Here is a 21,846-nt window from a genome sequence, read left to right as displayed (position 1 = left end):
AAGTAATCATACCGCGCTTTGCAAAATCTGGCGGAGAAATAACGAACAACGGGAATGTTTCTGTATTTAATAATAACCGTCATGTAACATATTTCTAACTTTTATGTCTTATATTGCTAGCCAGCATACCTGTTAAAAGGTATAATATCTCTTATAGCCAATGTATATTAACATTATACTATACGTACGTAATGATTTATATATGTACATTTTCATACAACGCATCGTACGCATTCCTCTCATGTTTTAATAAATAAAGCTAAGAGAGATAGAAAGGTGAGGTAGCTTAATGTAGTATTTGGAGGAGAACATGGAGAGAAAAAGAGATTCGGGAGGATGATTAAATAGCCAGCGAGGTAACGGGGAACAAATTATAAGAGAACTGGAGAGATGGAAATGGAGAGATGAACGGAAACCCAGCTACGACCGGTACGTCGAAAGAATGCTTCGTCGTAGCTTCGTCCGTTTTTCTTTGTAACACCAACGGCAGATTCGACTACTCTTCGATAATATCTTCGAAAAGTATTACGGATTCTTATATCGCTAAGAGAGACTACTCGTTAGGGGACATCCTGTTATCGACAACCCTGAGATTCGAAAGGAATTAAAACCGCCGTATCGGTTTCTTCCCTAAAGCGAATCGTTCGTAGAATCCTCTGTAATTCCCGAAAGACAATTGGTCTGATCTCGATCGTTTTGCTACCGGGATAGACTACGGGAGCGAAAACGAAGAAGGCTTTCGGTCGAAACAATTGGCCCAGCTTCGCACGACCGTATCGTCGAAACCGCTGCTCCGAGAGAACGGGGTTCCCGAGACTTCTTCAAGAGAATTTCATCCTTGCCAATTTTTATAATCGTTACTTTTGTCCTACGAACAACCGGAAGCGAGATATAAGCGAAGGACCTTCGGCTGCGTCCAGCGCGTCACGTCGAAGAGGCGGGTTACCACGGACTTTACCAAAGTTCTCGTGAGCGTCCAAAGGATGCGATCGATTCCAAAGGAGACCTGCCCCGACTATCTCGAAAAGAACCTGCGACTTATGAGCATGCTAATGATCGAATTCGCAAAGGACACGGGCACGCGACCTCTCGCCCTAAATATCGCCGCGGTTCCGCGGCTTCGTGAGTAATGACGACTATAATTCAATAATAATAACTATTTCCTTTTATTATTACATTAATAATTATAATATTATCTCATTAATATAATGGTGGGTTTCATTTTGTTCTCTCGCCTATCCGCGAGCCACGTTTTAACGAATTCGCAGGAGTCTTTGCGCCTCTCGGTTTCTCTCTCTTCCTATGTCATACGTCCGTTCGTTGGGTTCTCGTTTAACACGTTTGGGGAGGGTAGAACGGAGCGGTGCAGGCTGGAGTCGGGCGAAGCACCGTGTTCGGGAAAACTCTGCCCGACCGTGGTTCAACGTGGGGCGAAAACCCAATTCGGACAGCGATTCGCCCGACTTCTTTTTGGGTAGGTACGCTCGTCGAGTCGCTTTCGTTTTCCGGCGAGATTCGGCAAGCGTCGAGTCAGGATCGGCGCAAGCTCGACGCGCCTTCCGAGATCCCGGAGTACATAATAACTGTTAGATTAATAATTTAATAGTGAATTTAATACATACACGACAGGCGAGTCTTGGCGGGCGTGTCTCGCGAACGAGTCCATCTCTCATGGGACGAGCGGCAAATCCCTCGACCGAGGAGACCTCGAGGCGAGGCCCCGAGGCCGTCCAAAAGTCGCCCGAAACCCCCGAAAAGCTCCAAAACCCCCGAAAACCCCCAATCTCGCAGTCACGGACTCGAATCGACTATCCTTCAACCGATCGACCGAGGTTTCATGTCTGCAAAGGTGGTAGCTTAAGCGAAACCTTTTCACCGTAATACATTTAACGGGAACTTTTCGGGGCTACTTTAATAGCTACGAAGCCTCCTTAACTTCTTGCCCATTAATTTTCCTAACAATCCTTTTTCCTCGATATCCGGAGAAAGGATTTCCTCGAATATCTTTCGCAAATGGCTGGGACGAGAGCTTGACGAGCTTCTTAACGGTTTTCGGACAGCTTGAATCGTTCGCAGACCGCGATTTTTCTGCAACGGGTCATGCCGGTCGAGGTTGGCCACGACGTCGCGGGCCTCCGCGCGGAGGAGGTCCGCGGCTACAAGTGGGGCAGTGCTATATGTACAATGTAAAGACGAGACCGAGCACCCGTAACCAATCTCCGCGCGTTCTATCTCTTGCTCCCACGTGGCGGACGCGCTTTCTCTTTCTCTCTCGCTCTCGCAGTTCGTTGCTCGACGGTCCACATCGACGCACGTTCGCCGCGACGTGCACCCGGGGACCTGTTCTTGAACGCGCGGGTCGATGATCGAAATGGTTCCGAATTGATCCGTTCCACGGTCGGACGTGATTTTTTTCGAAAAGTACCTGCATAAATATTGCCTACTTGGATATCGGATGTATAGCGATAAAGAACCCAAGACGAATGCCAAGCTTCTAGGAGTCTTTTAAAATCAATTGAAAAAATTAAAATCAATTGAAATAGCCCGGGCGATGTAAACGTTGGAACAATTTTCGATTGGCCACGAATCGAGTGGGCAACGAGGTCGTGGAAACTTAAAAGATGCACTTTCGCTGAATAAAAAGTACACGCACTTTCGGGTCCACGCAGCGTCAAGAACGGCCCTGTTTCCCGGGTGCATCGAGGGTGCGCCGGAGCCGTCGCGATTTCTGCAAACGTCCTTTACTGGGAGTCTTCCTCTCCTTCGAACGCGATTCCTTACAGTCTACGTATCCTTACAGTGTCTCGTCGACGGATCCAAAGCCGGAGCGAGGCGCGCTCGCGTGCGTCACCCCGGCGCACGGAGAACCGAAGCGTTTCGTTTAAACAATTACCTTTATTCCTTTTTAATATAATTGCAATAACTGGATATTCATTATTCCTCTTTAAATCGCTATGATACACTAATTAATAACAGTAACGACAGAAAAATATGATTTTACTCTGATTAACGAAGTTATTCCTCATTTCGCTTTTTTCCCCTCTCTCTCCTCTCCGCCGTATCGTTCTTGTCCGTGATTTATTAACTTTACTTGCCACGCGAATCGCTTTCCACGCATCGCGACGCGGTGGGTTCGGCGTGCGTCCCGATAACGCGGCGTTATCGTCGCCGTTATCACTGCAGGCTGGGAGTCTTCGTCGACTTTCGAGGACGCGAAAGAGGATCCGGGCGCCACGACGCCGCGGGAAGTCCTTTTGCACGCGCCAATGCCCGCGCACATAACGTTAATTAAAAAACAGTACTTTTCCTTCCCCCTCGGTTTATTTATAATAATTAACAAGCGCTACGCGTCGCGTGACCGCTCGCACAGAGACTCCGGTCTTTCTTTTCGCTGGCAGCGACGTCGCTCTTAAATGCGTTCACGTCAGAGGGACGTACGTGCGCGGGAAAAAGTGTGGTCAAAAGCGTATACGCAATGGTACTGCGTTTAACGACCTTAAGAATACCGAGCACACACTTTGCAAAGTACAGCTGCAAGTGCAGCGGTATGAACTCGCACGTACCCCCAAATGGCGTCGAGTCAACGTTAAATCGGTATAACGACCCCATCTGGAATGTAGGTATACAAATTAACACGCGTTTATCATATATCTTGTATGCATATCGACGCTGTACTTTTGACAGTTAAGCAGTTCCGGTAATTTTCCAAATGACTTTTCCCGTTTAAATAACGTCTCCGTAACGAAAGGTCGTAATTGCACGGCGACCACGTTACACAATACGCGCTTAGCGGTTTCTTCTATAATGCTCTAGATTTTGCTTTACGCCACAAGAAGTCAAATCCACGCGCGATTAAACCATTTGACCAGATTTTTACCCCGCTCGTGGTCGTCCAACGCGAGCATAGCCTCTCCTGGATAGCCTTCAGTCCTTTTCGTAGGGTCAACTTCCGTTAATACTTGCGTCCCAGCACTTTCGTCTCATCCACAACGGCCACCTCGCTCTTACTTATATTAATCTATCGTTATTAGTCGCACCCTTTCGCGGTATATCTGCCCCCGTGTTCGGGGATCTCGCCTCGTGCGAGAGACGAGGCACCCTTTCCGACGACTCAGGACTGAGACATTTCACGGATCCTCGTCGACACGGGTTACGAAACGAGTTCTTTAAATTCTTTAAAGGTCAGGGCGTGAAAAGGGCTGCGAAAAGGGACCTTAAAACGATGGGCCTTCCTTTTTGCAGCTCCGCCGATTCCGTGGAATTCGCTCTGTTCTTGCGCTACCTTCGGTCGAGGATTGACGTCGTAAACGCATTCACCAGTTTTTTAAATCTTTTTCTCGGCTAAAGCGGCCTTACTATCTTTTATGAGTTTTACATGTATTTATATATATGTATATATAAATATATATAAACTTATATATATATTTATATATACGATTAATGACGTGGGCCGGTATCGAGAAGATAGAAACGCGAGATTTTTTTTTCCCCCTATAAGTACAAAGTCTTGAGTATAACGGCGTGTTTCTTATTTTCATCTTTTTCTTAAGGAATCGAGTTTTTAACCGACCGACTCGCGCCTCCCGCGCGACCAAGAGACGTACACGTACAGTAATTAATAACTTTACGCAGCTAGGTTTATGTATATGTATGTATAAATAGAGATGGTTGCGCTAGCGGATGTGGTCGATTCGAAGCGCGTGGTGGGACTTCGGGGACGATGGGACTACGCTTCGGGGTGCTTTTTTCGTTAAAATGTCCTCCAAAGGAGGCGGGTTCAACTCGGACTAGCCAAAAGGCCAGAACGTGAGAAATGCATGGAGTACTGATCTCTTCGGATAATGAAGCGCCGCACTGACTTGCTTTTCGTTCTGCCGCGAGAACGAGGGTCCGTCGCGTCGACGCTTCTCTTTGGTTGTGGACGAGTTACGAGCGAGTCGAATCACCGTCACTTTGAAGAAGACGCAGGAACTCGAAACGCTTCGAGGTTTACGTCTTGTTTATCAGAAGTGCGTGGTCGCGTAATTATTAAGTGCTCGCTGCCCTGTGATGCGGTTTGAAGTGATTTTAACCCTTTCGTTACCTTGGACGAGATATCTCGCGACCCAATCCTGGCCGATTAACGCTTTTGACGAGATATCTCGCGGCCCGATACTGGCCGATCAACCCTTTTGACGAGATATCTCGCGGCCCGATACTGGCCGATCAACCCTTTTGACGAGATATCTCGCGACCCGGTAGTAGCCGATCAACGCTTTTGACGAGATATCTCGCGATCCGGTAGTAGCGGATTAACGCTTTTGACGATAATCTAGCTTCCTAGCACTAATATTTTGACATTCTAGACAAATTATTTTGTGTTCTGCCTTTGAGTTTTTATGTCGCTTATGGTATGTCTTGAGCATTAAGTTGATAAAAATGTATTCAATATCATCTGAAAAATATATTCATCTAGAATGTCAAAATATTGGTGCTAGAAAGCTAGATTATCGTCAAAAGCGTTAATCCGCTACTACCGGATCGCGAGATATCTCGTCAAAAGCGTTGATCGGCCAGTATCGGGTCGCGAGATATCTCGTCAAATGCGTTAATCGGCCAGTATTGGGTCGCGAAATATCTCGTCCAAGGTAACGAAAGGGTTAAAGGGCTGACTGGCTATTTCGGTACCACGCGTTTACAGGGCGCCTTGAGAAGGACGGGGGTGGTAAATTTCTCAAATAGACGAAATTTTGAATCTCTTAGATAAATAAGCAAAAATTCGGGAGCAGGAGTGCGAGGTAATGGAACGCTTAAAAAGGAATCGCGGCTCCGTGGATTCTCCGGCTTGAAACTGCGATTGGTCGAGGTTCGACTTGGGGTGCCTCGAAATAGAAGCGTGGCTCGCATATCGATGAACAAATCCGTGTCTAAATATGTACATGGATCGTTGAACCGCAAACCCGTGTACATGCCGCTACTTAGCTAGTGCTTCGCTATTCGAGCGAGATTCCGCATCTTTGGGAGTAATCTTTGCGAGGTGCCTCCTCTACGACCAGCGCGGACGTCGTAAGCGTAAAGTAGTAAAGAGAGCGGACGCGAGCTCATATAAAAGAAAGCACGGCCCGCTACGTGGAGATTTTCTTTCCTGCATACGCGAGTATGCTGCCGAGAGAGAAAACCGAAAGAAAGTGCAAGAACTTGATCCGACATTTGCGCTCGAATCGGGAGCCGTTAAGTTATCGTTAACTACCTCTGGTACACCCTCTTTCACCCTTTCTCTCTTCGGAGCATCCTTGGACCATTTCTTATTCCTCTATTTCGCTAGTATGTGTATGTATACGTATGTATATATATATATTTATATTGTACCCTTAGGGCGAGGTTTCGGAACCGCTGATTGTTACCGGTGGCGGCGCTCAGGTCGAAATATTGGATAGATGACGGTAGAGCGTGGACGCTGGAACACCGAACATCGTGTTCCAAGATGTCATCCATGACTTCGGATGCCCCAAAAAATTCAACTTTACCCTCAAGAGGGACGAAAATGATCAAGTTTTACTCCACGAAAAGGCAAGCGGACATAGATTAAATTTGTTCTTTCTGATTTAGTCGAGTAACTCTTGTAGGGAACTTCTAGGTTCGTCAGCTCCACGCTTCATCGCCTTTCCGACAATATCTTCCCCGGGGCAGCTACGTAACGCCCCAGCTACCGATAATTGCCGATCGATCGGCTAATATATTTACAGGTGTAGGATATACACGAAACGCGCGGTCCGTTCGTAGTTGCGCACTCTTCGCCCCGCAGCTTGTTCGGCCGGGTGTCTCGAGCGCAAAGTATACAGTTCATAATTTATATACAAGTACAGTAGTATATGTACCGGCATATGGAAGACATGCCGATCACGCTTTCGTCTAATTACAGGTAGTTGCCGGCGGGGCGCGAGGCGAAGAGGAGAACAAAGGTGCGGGGAGCAGGACAGGAGGAGCGTCCTTAAGGAGAGAAGCAGCGGGAGGTGGGACGCTCGTGCTCTGTATCCTTCTCCTTCCGACTTATTAAATATATGCATATGTATATGTATAACATGTATATGCATATTTAAAATATGCAAAAAAAGACTCCCTTTCGCCTCCTCCGCTCCCTGGTTAAGTAAATTCGCCAAGTTACTTATAGTCTACACGGTACACTTCGGTTTAATCCGTTTTATTCTAGACAGCGCTACAATTTCATTAAGTATATTATTTAGAAATAGTGACTGGTTAATGCCGAGCGGTGCGGCGCGTGCGGCCGAATGCGATTGCCGCCAGTCGCGCGCGCGCGCACCCCCGTGCGGCATGTTTTTAGTTCCTTTTAGATACGTAAGTTTAATAAGAGGTTTCCTTTATCGTCTAGGAGGGTGAGCGCTTTATCAATTTCTGCCCCGTCTTCTGTATCCGGATTCATCGAATCGACCCGAGTCGCAGACAAGAAACGCGCGAGACTATCGCTACCTTACGTGTACTTGTACGCGTTGGGGCGCACTTCGTCGAGATCTGCCGCACTCGCAAGTACGCCGAGAAAAAAGGTAACATTTAAGTAGATCGTCTGGGTGGAGTGAAATAAACTCGGCATGTTTAAGTCAAATCGAATCGAATTCGGTTTACATGTTTCGTCGAGTGAATTGTGCTGTCACTGGCAGTTAAGTATTAATAGCCGGTGATAGTACTTCTTGGTTGACTTAAATGTTGACCGTAACCGAATGACAAAAACATGATATCAGGATTTGATTTCAAGTGCCTGGTTTAGAATGTATGAAGTTCTAGTTAACTTAATAAGTTTAGTTCCCTAGTCGAAATTTTAGCAAGTCCACAGTGGGTCCGGTGGAAATCCGTTTAGTAAACAATTAGTAAACAATTAGGTCCGCTACCCTTGTACGTGAACTTTTGATAGCCTAACGTCACCATTTAGACATGCTAAGGACTCGCTGCAGACCTAGAGCCTGCTCCAGGCGAATAGCAGACATGCTGCGGACGTTTATATTTCGACTCGGGTTAGTTCAATTGAATTTCTTCTTTCATATATTTAATCGACCGATTCAAGTGCGCGGCGGTATGGAGTGTTTTGGCCTATTTCGTGATATACGCGTTTGTCCTTTCTTCGCTAGCCTTCGCGTGACTTTTAACATCTTTCGACATTTGAATTTCAACCTTTCTGCAGTGCAACGAGAACTAAATCGGCTCTTTCGGCAGTGACTTATGAACTGAACTATAACGGAAGGAAGAAGACAAAAGGAAAGAAGCCGAAGCGAATCGGCCAAGAGAAAAGAGGGCGAGATTCGGATGAGAACTATTCTCACTTTCAGAAATCAAGTCCGAGTTTTAAGAAAATTGTGCCGTTAAGATCTGTTCAGATTTTCTGTACTAAATGGAACTCTGGTATGGCATGCGAGCACAAGTATGCCTCCATATGAACTAATGAGTATTTATTTAATAAGCGTTTGTTGACAATGCTTATCGCAAAGTCGTCCATTTGTACGAGACATTTTTTAAGCTACAAGAAAGATCTGTACTCGAAGGCCTTGCTAACCGTATCGATAGTCGAGAACCGATATTACAGACTTTCCTTCGATAATATAGAATTTTCTTCGAGAAGAGGCCACTTTTGAAACTTTCAGGATTTTAGGCAGATTCGAATCAACTGTGCCAACAATTCTTTGAAACATTTTACGAAATTTACTCGGTCCAAAGTTATATAGGGTTTTCATGTAAAAGGGATTTCACACAGAAATAGCGATAGAGAGAGAAGAGAGAAAGAGAGTTTATTCGGTTAAAAATTGAGCCCGCCTTATGCGGAGGTGCGATGAGAACTCGTTGCTCGAGCTAAAACCAAACGAGTACTGACGACTAGAAGCGAAATTGCCGGACCTACTTAATCGTTCTTCACAACGGAGTCGGTAATCCACGCGACAACGTCTCTATCACTGCCTTGCAATAAGACCGACGAGGGTAAAGCACTGAAAATTCCCTCGCGTGGTAAAGGAACGGATGTTTAGTTTAATTGTTTCAATCCTATAGTTGACCCCATAGGTATGTAGTTGCGTTTAATATAAGACATAATAATATTATAACAACAACGTTTCTCCCCAAATTGGCAGAAGGTAATTAGCCGGATAATTTAACAAGATCATCAGGAGTATATCGAGTACAATCAGCCGCGCCCATGCTTCGCATGGAAGAAACGATGGTTACCGGTTCCCTGACATAGGCCTACGGTACGTTCGTCAATTATTTTATTAATTGTAAGTACGACCGAAGCGATGGTAAGTACATTCGCGAGTGTGCTCGAGTTCGTTCGAATGGAAATCGTCCTCGCAAGTAACAACTCATTTCCTCTCGGGCCTTTTCGATTAATTTTCGATGACTTATCATTGCAGGGTCCCTCTCCGACTCCAGCATAGGGACACCTCGCGAGGGAACTTTTTCCGGATTCTGCAACACGCCCGGGCGTTCCACAGGGCCATCTCGGTTTCGAGACCGATCGCCTCCAACGTCCGTTGTCCACGACCAGGTTGGGTCGACCGGGTCTGGCAAGATCAGCCAGAAGACGACGAAGAGACCCCAATCCGACTTCCCGCGCCTTCGGCTTCCTTTCGGACCTTCCTCGTCTCGTGTCCTCGTTAACGTCCCTTTTATACAGTGTTCCTACAGCTACGTTTCTCGTTTGGAACGGTACCGTTTAATATCGAACGAAAGCCTCTTCTCCTCGCGCTATCCTCCTGCCTGGACCCGGTGTCTTGGACGTGCCGAGCCTTCCTTGCGCTCGTGGTTTATCAGAGTCATCGATGAGAGCGTCGAGGGCGAGAAAAGCTGGCGAATTGACTTCTCGTTCGGAAGAACGATCAGGAACGTTAATCGATTATCGCGGACGATCGCCGGCTTAATTCGCGTTAGCATCCCCCTGGCACCCGAACTCGCCTCGAAACCGATGCCGAGCCGTCGTCATTACGTGGTGGCAGGAGTAGTAAGTGTCATTGGATCGCTCGAATCTACGGCTATGTGACGGAACGCTATTGGCGCTTAATACTCTTAAGCTAGGCAAGAAGATGACCCGATGGCGGCGAGAGAATGAGCACGAGAAACGGCGAGGCGACCTTAACAACGACGAGGACCATCATTATATATAATAGCGGCGCGACGTTCGATATAATAATAATCGTTAATCATAATATATAACAATGTATGAGGATGACGGCGAGGATGACGGGTGTGACAACTCTGCAAAAATTACGTCTATTTAAGTATTCTCCTCGGTATTATCGGTAACGTTAGATTCTGGGTACTTCGATGCTCCCTCTTATGACGGTTCCAGGTCGATCGAGTCGAGCCGAGGTAGCTGGTCGGATTCGCCCCGAAGAAGCCTCCGAAAGCAGGTTTCGAGGAGTCCTCCACGAAGTGGCCATCGACGCGCTGCTCTTGAACGAGGCCGACCGATGTCGTTCACCTAGGGAAGGGTCTTCACCCCGGCGAGTTCGGCCTCGTCGAACCGACTTCCCGCAGCAGGAGGAACGAGTTCCGTCTCCGCGAGGTGGCCCCGTCGATTGCTCGGACGAGTCGGTAAGTCACGGGCTAGTCTTATCGCAATTGTCCGGACGATCGAGTCGCACGAGCCATCTCGGGGCTTTGGCTTGCCGTTGGAGGGGAAACGAGGCCCGAAGACCTCGTCCAAGGTGTCTCATCCGAAGCCAAAGCGACGGCAGAGCTTCGGAGATGGCTCGCGCGACGCTCCCCTTGACTTCCTCTCTCGTCCTCTTGCTCTCGAAATTTTCGGCGAAAAATGATTCGGAAGGTGCCACCGTGGACTCGACGACGAGGTCCCGGTTCCCTTGAATTACGAGGACCAGGGGGACTGACTAGCATACTTTCTGCCGCTACGTGCGACATAGAAGCCAACTGAAAGTGTTGGTTTCAAACGATACTTGACTTACAATTAGTTAAGAACTGGGATGTCTCTTGGCCTATTCATCGTTTCCCGCTTGCGTTACCGTACGAGGGACTGGATAGACGCTCGAGTGGACAAGATACGGCGTTAAACGTGAAGAAAAGTGCCTTTCCGAATCATTTTCCCGTGCGTTCGCGGTGCTTGCCCCAGCGGATCGTTGATGGATAACGTTTAGGTCTTGCGCCATAAAGCTACCGGTGGGGCCGGAATTTGTGCGCCCTCTCTTGACATTATTGAGCGTCTCGAATGATATTTCGTTGATCATTCAGGTAAGATTTGGATTTTCCGATAGCTGAAAGAGTGAGAGAGAAAAAGAGAGAGAGAAAAAAGAGAAAAAGAGAAGGAGAGAGGAGAGACCGCCGCGAGAAGGATCCCGAGCTACGCGTAAATTAATCTAATTAAGAACACAATATCACAAACGAACGACCGTTTGTCCCTAGCCCGGTAACGTGGCGTTTTCCTCTGTTTCGATTCGCTTCGTCGATGACCCGTTTCCGTCGTCAAAATGACGAAGGCAACGTTCCTGCCGCGTTACGGAAGCTTAAACCACTCTATGAACGAGTTTCATCTCTACTCGGCAACGTGGACAGCGGCCACGAGGACCGGCGCGTTCCAGAGATAGCAAGAACGGACTAATCGGAAACCGTTCATGAACCTTTTGAACGCTTCCAGTTCATAGACGTCTAGATAGACCTTAATATAAACCTATTGATGGTTCGAGCGAGCAAGAGCGACCCCGAGAGTTTCTAGCTCGGAAGAGTGAGAGAAAGAAAAAGAGCAAAGGGATGGGCGAGGGTCGGGGGGTGGGGGGAGGAGGAAAAGAACAAATTTGGGAAAAAGGAGCTGCGAAGAGAGAGAGCGAGAGAAAGAGAGAGCATGCGAGGCAGGAAAAAGCGGCGCGCGATCTCGAGGAGAGAACGCAACCGTTTGCGGCTCCGCGAGCGGTTCGCCGGCCGCACGCGGTTCCGGCTGCGCCAAGTCGATCGTCGGCGCACCGGATTTCCGTGTCGATTTACATATATATAATATATATACGTATATATACGCTATATATATACGTATTATATGTATATACACAAAGTGGGGCAACAACTGCCGCCACCAGGAAAACATCCCGTCCCGTCGTTACAGCGTTACGAAATCGGTATCGAAGAATCCTCGCGTTCCAGCGATTCTTTATATCGAGAGCGTTCCTTGGGATTTTAAGGTTATTCGCTTTTTAAATGGAACCGCGCTTCATTCCTCCCCGTGGTCGATGGCAAGGTATCCGTTGTACCTCGTGATTCGCTTTAGGATCGTTAAGGGCGACCTAATGTCATCTTGGTTTATGGACATACTTATTCTTTTTTTTTTTGCAATTTACTCCCACGGATATTCATATTCCGTGAAATATCTCGAGAAAATGATGTACCGCCCGATTCCATTGGAGACGACCTTAAAATCTTTGGAACGTCGCTGGTGCCGGTGGAACCCTTTAGATTGCGCCGTCGAGCCACGCGGCGTGGTGGTATGCCCTCGAAAGAGGGTCGAAAGTTAACGTTAATGGCACCATTCGTAACGCAAAGTCCACGAGGAATCGGACACCGCACTTTCTCCGATACAAGGAATCGTTAGTTTTCCTCCCCTGAACGCGGGTCGCGGCCCGGGTTCCCCGATATCGGGAAACGGAGGTTTCCGGGTGGCGGCGGTCGGGGCCGCGGCTTGTACACGTCCCGAAATCGCGCGACGACCGAACGGGTCAGGCAGTGGTGCGTTACTTTGGTACAGAGTCGCGCGCGGTGTAAGGCGCGATCGTCGTCTCGAACCGCGCCGTCCGGAGTGCGACGACGGAAGACCAGGTGTGCCGGAGCCTCGGGCCCCGTCCTCGGCCCGGGCCCTGCGGAGTCCCTCGAGCTCGGCAAGCCAACGAGGACGAGGCCGCACACCGGAACGTCCGATCGCGTCCCTCGCGGTGACCCGCCCCCGACGAAGGACCGCGGCACTCGTCGCGGACACTCGGAGCACACCCGCGGCGGGCCCGGAAGGCCCGGAAGGCCCGGAAGGCACACCTCGCCTCTCCTCGCCGCGACCCGGGGCGGGGGCCCCTTCGGACCTGCCACCTCGCCGCGGAGTCCCCGTTCCCGTCGCAGGGCGTCCCCGCTCTCGCGACGGCCTCCTCCCGAGGACGTCATCTCTGCCGACGTTCCGCCCGGGGGCGGCGCGCTCCCGACGGCGTCCCCGGCGGCGTCCCTCGGGACGCGAGCGCTCGTCGGTGGGCTGCCGCGAGTCCTTAGACGGCCGTCTCGGTGTGGCTGTGGCTGGATAGCCGCTCGACGTCGATCTCGGGGGTGGTCAGCTCGTCCCGTATATTGTCCGCGTACTCGATGCTGCTGGTCTGCGAGAGCCTCTTGCGCAGGACCTCCGCGAGGGTGGTGTTGCTGTGTTCACCGTAGCGCGCGTCGAGCCCCTGCCGAAACGCGTTTACTACGCGGATCTGGAACGGAAGAAGTCCCGACGGATTAGTCCATCCCCTGGTCGGAGGGTGCCTGGTCGTTTAAGCGGGGACGAGCAGGACGGGGTCACATCGGGTGGAGGTTGGAGAACCGATCGAAGAAACGTGGCGTCGACGGAAGAGGCGTGCCGAGGGCGCTCGGTGCTGGGTTAAGCGTCGATGGAACGAGTATCGGGAACCTTTGGATCCCTCTCGGGACTTTTGAAGAGGAAGTGTTCAAGGGACTCGTTCAAGTAGCGTGAATCTTTCAAAGCCTACCTTGCAACGTTCGTAACATTGCGCGACGGGGGAGTTACCGCGAATTGCGTTACCGATCTTGACGTAACGCCATTCGTGGTACGCGGTGCATTTAATGAAATTTAACGCGTCTTTTCAGGGAATTGGAAGACATTCGGTGCGTGCTAGCAAACGAAGCCTTCTGGGTGGGACTGCGTGGAATTGAGACAAGCGAAAGCTTTGCTACAGTCTAATGAACGAAGACACAGGGCAAGTTTGCTCGTGTTATAAGGCATCTCACAATTGGAAACAGCTGTCAGGATTTAAACGTTGACCGGAACAAGCGATCAGGAAAATGTTAAGAAAAACCTAAAGTACTTCCAATTGACTAGCCAGTCATTTGATTGTACTTCTATTAAGTCCTCTTTTGTATGCTTAAAAAGGAAAAGTTCCGTAAAGGCAATTACTTTAAAAGCGTATGTAGGTATAGAACTGAAAATGTGACATTAATGGGGAAAGTTCTATTTTAGGGAAGTTCATCTAAGCATCCACTTGGCGACTTCTGATATTTAAATGAGCATTTAATACCAGTCCACTAGGACTAGCTGGGTCCCTAAAGAAGTACGGCAAGACTCATTCTTGCACAAATCGAGGAAACCCGCGATCCAGCCACGGACACGCCTCTTCCATCTTCGCCAGAACCGAAATCCATCTTTCCTTGAACCAAGGTGTATATTATAGGCAGGATGTGGGTACGATAGGTAAACAGTAAATATAATATCGAATATACAGAGTGCGCTCGTTCGCTTGCCGAGGGCCAAGCACATCCAGATAGCGAGCCTGCTCGTGTGACTCTCTGAGCTTTCGTGTTACGAGCCTTCCGCCATAATATATCTATGCAAATATGTATGTATATATACATATGCATACCATATGCATATATACATACATGTACATATAAATATATTTACGCCATAGGTGCGAGCAGCTGCTAGCCGATATTTAGAAGCCGTTCCGAAGTTTGCTTGCCGAGGTCTATATATGTATATATATAAATATTAGTATTCATTAATATATACATATATCGAAAGAGAGCTAGCAGGTGATAAAGAGAAATAGAAAGAGGGGGTCAGCTGAACGCCATAAGATGGGTCGAGCGAGCGTGTTTGGAGGAAAAACTTGTGACAAGCCGGATTTGCGATGAGCTTCCTCGGCCGCTGCGATGCTGCATGGGCACTGCTAAAAAGCGCTGTAATGCCACTTGAGCACGCTACAAGAGCGCTGCTCCAAAGCTCTGCGACGCTGTATGAGCTTCGTTACGAGGCGCTATGATGTATGAGCGCCATTTTAGAACGCGTCGTGATTCTGCAAGAACGCTACTCAGAAGCGCCGCGATGCAAAAGCGCTGCTGAGAAGCGCTGCAGCGATGCATAAGCTGTAGTCCTACGCAAGTTGCGCAAAGGTAGGGTGTACTGTGTACACGGGTGGCTTGTGTACGCGATGTGTCGTTTTGGCTCGATCCAAAACATGGATAACGCGGATCGCGAAGGAAAGAAAAGAAAAAAAAATCCAGGGAGAAATTCGGAGACAGACTCGGGAAGAAGAAAGGAAGAGAGATAGGCAGAAGTAGAGAGATAAAAAGATAGTGAGAGTGATACAGAACGCCGGGAGCAAGGTCGGCAGCTACGTATACACCGTGAGAACACTGATACGTCTTACCTGTTGCACTCCACCCTGCGTATATATTCCATTAGCTACGACCAGGTCGCGATGAATGGATGAATGGGAAATTGACAGGGAATAACGATAAGTACGGATAGAAACGGGGAAAACGGGCAAACTGAATCGCTTTCTCGAAGGAGAGGCGAGCAAAATTGAATCAATCTCGTGATCAACGATTAAATTGACGTTATCATGGTGTTGATCTTGTTAAACGATTAAATTCTTAGTCGTTCGATGAATTAGTTTTTTTTTCCAAACAATTTTTAATTATCACTGACGAATGAAAATTGGAGAGCAACGGAAATATCAAGTGAGGAGCTAGGCATTATGAAATCAAGAAATATTCCATATCGATTACAAATCATGTTCGGTGAAAAACTAAACGATAACCATAGGACGGTGGCCTTGATTACTGATTAATAATAATTGATAATTTCAGTCAATTACGAGATTAACAAATCGGTGCCCACTATTGTAGAGGAATGAAGTAAGGGTAGCGGGGGAAAGAGAAGAAAAATGATAACCAAATTTCCTGAGCGAGCGTCTCGGCGCTGCGGGTAAGTCGGACATTGTACACTGGGAGACATCAATGCCCTCCCATCCTGCACAGGCGATGTCGTCTCTGCAGGGGAGGCATTCATGTCCGCCACGGTACTCAGGCAACGCGATGTAACGCCGCAAGCCCGAAAAGAGGATCGACCGATGTTAAAAGTATAGGCAGAGATGGGGACGGGACCCTGGTAAACGGACTCCTGATACGAGGCCCCGAAAACGCGCCAATACCGGCGAGAATCAGGAGATAACGAAGCCAAGGCACTCTGTATATACGAATATGAATGGTACGGAATAAACAGCGAACCGTAAAACCGTGGATAATTGGCAGTGAACGTAAAGAGAGAGATAAAAATCAGAGACAGAGATAAAAAAGAGAGAGCAGGGTCTCAGGATACGGAGATACGCACATCCTTCCGGATATCAAGCACACGCATATATCGCATGCCACACAGGCAAGACAGAAGGTGAGTTCAAGACACTTGCACAGCGCAAAGAAGCACCAGAACGATGCACGCCAAAATGCACAATTCCATGCACGTACTAATGGGTTAGTACCCCCACGAGTACTGTCGTACTGTTTCCGCTGCCACCACCCCCGCCGCCTCTTGCAATTCGCCTGCACGCCGTCCCGAAGAAGCTCATTGGCTGGTCTTGTACTTACGCGGTTTGTGGGATGGGCCGGACCTCGGGGCAGGTGTTGCCGGACATTTTAGGCCCACGAGCTGGCTCTTCCGGAGGTTCTTTACGCGTGCTGTGACCGCGGTCAAGAATTGCCATGCACGATCTCCACCGCGTTGGGGGTCGACGTCTTTCCGGTTCGCCGTATCGTTGTGTCATCGGTTAATCGATTCATCTTTTCACAGACGTCTTAAGGTGACGTGAAACACCCTTCAAATCAGTCGATTTGAATACAACACTTTTTTTTTAAGGGTATTAGACCAAACTGTCCGAAACTTTGACACATCACTCCTGGTTATCTAACAATTGTCCTGACACATTGAAAATTTGGATTTTTCAAAAAAATCTTTTAACTCAGCCCAGACCAGAACCAAAATGGCGTCGAGCTCTCATATTTCGATCAATATACAATAATCGAAGGCTCTGATATGAGAATCGAAAGGGTCAGGACAATTTTACGACAATTTAGAACACTCTGGTAATCGATAAACTCGCATATGAACGGGATAAAGGCAAAAAAAGTGTTGTATGCGCTTGTATGCCAAAACGATGGTAATACGAGGTCTCGGAGTGAAGATTTAATTGACCTGGAAATCACAGACGGCGCAGGGGGTCCCTCTGCAGTCAATTAGGGCCCCAGAAAGCATGAATCCAGAGGACTCTGGAGTTTTAATTCGATTTCTTTATAATTATTGTACGAAAACGACAGGTGGAGTATGCCATTTGGTACAATACCCAATATAATTCGACACAGCAGTAAATGTAAAAACGAACGTCGGCAACGTAGGCATTTAGAAAAATCTTTTTTATCGACGTCGATCAAGTTCCTCGACGTGTCTCACTTCACCTTAAGGCTCGACCTGACGAGGTCCGGACGAAGTATTGCCAGTTTGAAGCGATCATACTATTGGGTTGGCAACTAAACGTTTGCGAATTTTGTCGACAGATGGTATTAAAAAATCCGCAATCAGTTGCCAACCCAATAGATCTAGACGTGATGCAAAGGAGATAATGTGTGCTACCGCGCGGACCAATCACGATACACTTCCGAAACGTATCTATGTTTGCTAGCTGACCAAGAAAAAAATAGCGTTAAGATGATATGATAGTGACGTCAAAGAAGTCTCGTTTATGAAACCTTTCTCCTAACTGGGGGTACGGAATCGTTTCAAACTTCACAATGCTAATACGAAGGCTATAAGGAAGGTCCTGACCCCCATAAAATTTTAATTTTGTTTTAATTTGTTTTTAGATATTTTCAAGATTTTTTGTACAGAAATGAAATTTCAGGAGTGTTAGGACCTTCCTTATGGCCTCTATATTCACATTGTAAAGTTTGAAGCGATGCGGCACATCTAAATCGTAGAAAAGTTTCGTGAACGATTAACCCCTCGGATGCCAGTTTCACATCCCCTTAAGTACGATGTAAATTAAAGGTGATGAAATATAAGAAAATGTATAAATGGTAACACTTTTCGTCACTCCATTCTACTTTCTACGTGATTTTACCGTCATGAGATGTATAAATAAACCGCTGGCATATGCAAAATGTCGGTGTTTCAGAAGGCAGGTCAACTATAATTCGCAGAAAAGTATTCCAAATTTTGAATAAAAGATGAGAAAAAAATCAGGGCAAATGTTAATAACGCTACGACACACTTGTCTTAATGTACACACATTTGTGTACATGCACGTGATCGAAAATCAGTGTACGAGAGTGTCCGAGTTTTCATACATATACATGACTTATGACAGCTGTACACATGTATAACACAATTACCAATAAATTCTCACAGATATGGTCGGTAATTAATACACATAATATTAGAAATTCAAGCATGCACTGCTTATGAAATTTCTATACTTGTACATTAAAATCCCGAATACAATTGCACGAAATTCACATTGTTTTCGTACAAGTGTGCAGGAAATTTCGAAATATTGTCTCTTGAAGAAGCTTCGGTTATATGTGCCCTGTATTTCAAACAGGTATTTTTAACAGTGTAGTTCACAGATATCGATCCGTTACGAATACAATACGTTTTTGTGCCGTCGTCCGATGAATAATTATCATTCATTCTGGCAATACTGCTCGAGTCGACCTCGTCGGATTTGGAAGCTCGTGACCAAGTCCACGTAAATGTATTACATCGATGTACATGTAATACAATCGATCGACCGTCCAGAGTCGACTCTTGCACCGCGATTCCGAAACAGTACCGGTGATCCTCGCTCGAGATTTAAAAAACGGAGTCAAACCGAGATTCACCTGCGCGAACAGCCGCGAACCCAAAAATTGTAATTGGTAATCAAAACTTTTTTTAGATAACCTCAGATTAGACTTGTATTCGGTATTTGATTCGGCGTCAAAAATTAAATACACTTGCACTTGACATTCCCAACGATAACGAATAGAAAATTCCTCTCGTCTTCGTTTCATAAACTGAATATATTAATTTCAACCAAACGTTATTTTAATATTCTATTTCCTGGATAAGTTCCCGCAGATTCGTCGCAACGATAGATAGTAAATACATTATAATTTGGCACAATAATCACGATTTCAAGTCCCAACAATCGGTTCGCAAATAAAGGTGAACATTCTTTTTAACATTTATGGAGCAACAAGTATAAGCTTTGTTTTCGTTTCTTGCCGAATCGCGGATCGAATATAAATTAATCGAGAAGATACATGTCTTGTGCATGTGATCTCCGATTAAATGATTAATACAAGCGTATTCTTTTATCAACGTCGAATTATTATTTTTAACATTTATGAAGCAACATGTATAAGCTTCGTTTTCGTTTCTTGCCGAATTACGGATCGAACATAAATTAATCGAGAAGATACATGTTTTGTGCACGTGATCTCCGATTAAATGATTAAAACAAGCGTATTCTTTTATCAACGTCGAATTATTCTTTTTAACATTTATGGAGCAACAAGTATAAGCTTCGATTTCATTTCTTGCCGAATCGCGGATCGAACATAAATTAATCGAGAAGATACATGTCTTGTGCATGTGATCTCCGATTAAATGATTAATACAAGTGTATTCTATTATCCACGTCAAATTATTCATTTTAACTTTTATGGAGCAACAAGTATAAGCTTCGTTTTCGTTTCTTGCCGAATCGCGGATCGAACATAAATTGATCGAGAAGATACATGTTTTGTGCATGTGATCTCCGATTAAATGATTAATACAAGCGTATTCTTTTATCAACGTCGAATTATTCTTTTTAACATTTATGAAGCAACATGTATAAGCTTCGTTTTCGTTTCTTACCGAATCGCGGATCGAACATAAATTGATCGAGAAGATACATGTTTTGTGCATGTGATCTCCGATTAAATTATTAAAACAAGCGTATTCTTTTATCAACGTCGAATTATTCTTTTTAACATTTATGGAGCAACAAGTATAAGCTTCGATTTCGTTTCTTGCCGAATTACGGATCGAACATAAATTAATCGAGAAGATACATGTTTTGTGCATGTGATCTCCGATTAAATGATTACTGCAAGTGTATTCTATTATCAACGTCGAATTATTCTTTTTAACATTTATGGAGAAACAAGTATAAGCTTCGTTTTCGTTTCTTGCCGAATCACGGATCGAATATTGATTAATCGAGAAGATACATGTCTTGTGCATGTGATCTCTGATTAAATGATTAATACAAGTGTATTCTGTTATCTAGGTCGAATCGAACAAGGAATCTCTTATTTCTTTTGCCATCTATAGGTTCAAATGTGTGTTTACGTTGATGTCCCGAACGGTACCGGTTCGGTTACGGTTTGGCGTTTCGAAGAGCAGAGGCGGAGCTCGAGGTGTGACGGTACTTTTCGCGCCCGTAAGTCATACGAGACACTGATAACTACAATATACGTATCTATTGTCTATATACCTAGGTAAATATGCTCAAGCACCGAAAAGTCGTAACGAGGAACAAAGCCAAACGGTGAGGTGTGTACCCCAAGGAGTTGGGCGTGTTTCGGCGTTTATGTCGCGTTTACGCGCGAGTGTCACACAGAGTTCTCATTGAAGATAACAGCGCGTGAGTTGTGCGTGTGACTGTGCTCGACGAAGAATAGCAAGTTCGTAGTAAACGACGGTCGTAGGGAAATAAAAGGTAATGTTCACAATGAACGATCTTTCTCTTTCCTCAAGGCATGGCTTCGGCGGAAAGAAATCGATATACTCTGAAAGAAAATTTTTTTTTTTTTTTTTAATCAATATAAAGTGCTTCACCAGATTCAAATGGTAAGCAGTTGGATTAGGAATACTTTTTAGGTCTTTGATAATACATTTGGATAACTGACATTTCTTGAAGCAATTAATTGTACATCTGAATACGTATCACGTAGTAATTTATGTTACATCGTAATTAATTGATTCAGAAATGTCAATTTCATGTATTCGACCAGTTTTTCACAATTAATCAGTGCATTCTTAATATTTTCAAGTTTCCATAAAATAGGTACTTTTGATTCAATTGTATATCGTAAAACAGGGTGAAAGTATTCCTGGATTTTCGGATATACATGTGTTTTATAGATTCGCAGTTCTGTTACAAGTCCCTTGTCCGACCCAAATAAAGTGCCTTTGAAACAGGTACAATTTATTTCATTCAAGGGAATGAAATTTTTCTTATTTTTAAAATATATCTCCCCGAGTATGTTTGGCTTCCGATTTTTCTGGACGCCCCGAAAGTTATTGCGGGGCTTTAAAAGCAAATCAGTTTGTGTCGGCAGTCCAATTTTTAATAAGAATTTGAAATTATTTTCTGCATCTCAAGGCCAATTCATAGGGATGAAAGGGACCCTGAAAACGAAAATCGGTCTTTCCCTTTTGCTCGAATTCTTTTCAAACCGTTTCTTCACTGTTCATAGCTTGCAGAACTTGAAAAGCGTTTGAGCAAACGTAAACAAGTACTTTGCTTCTCATTTTTCAAAGTACCAACGAGTTCATTAAGGAAGTAAAATTAATTTTCAAATAGTTTTTCGGTTGCCTGCATTTCTCTTCCTAGACGGTCGAAAACAAGGGAGAACTTAATAGAAAAACACTACTTTTCACATTTTTAATCTACAGGACACCACTCACTTAACATTTCCACCATAGAAATGAGATTTTAAAACAATCTATTGGTACGAAAAACTGTCACGATTGCAAGAACTAAACGTAGTTGATTGAACAAACTTGTCGCGCTTAAATCGTTCTTCAAT

At 45.9% G+C, this 21,846-nt stretch overlaps 1 protein-coding gene across 5 annotated transcripts in view; it reads right to left on the bottom strand.

The window, feature by feature from the left end:
• Positions 1-5,595: 5,595 nt before the first annotated feature.
• LOC105697150 (plasma membrane calcium-transporting ATPase 3) overlaps positions 5,596-21,846 on the bottom strand; it is a 236,565-nt gene continuing 220,314 nt past the window's right edge. For 2 of the 5 annotated variants that reach the window (XM_012420222.1, XM_012420221.1), the window contains exon 16: positions 5,596-13,427. In XM_012420222.1, coding sequence (XP_012275645.1) covers positions 13,224-13,427 — 204 coding nt within the window. In that variant the 3' untranslated portion in view covers positions 5,596-13,223. Of the gene's footprint in view, positions 13,428-18,574; positions 20,824-21,846 lie in introns of those variants that run through there. The other 3 variants (XM_012420223.1, XR_001103784.1, XM_012420224.2) reach the window with 3 other exon arrangements.

The sequence above is a fragment of the Orussus abietinus genome, unplaced genomic scaffold (genome assembly GCF_000612105.2).
Source record: "Orussus abietinus isolate OABI.00-Male unplaced genomic scaffold, Oabi_2.0 scaffold85, whole genome shotgun sequence".
NCBI classification, from domain to species: Eukaryota; Metazoa; Arthropoda; class Insecta; order Hymenoptera; family Orussidae; genus Orussus; species Orussus abietinus.
Note: the sequence above shows the minus strand (reverse complement) of the source record. Positions and strands in the feature narration are given on the sequence as shown.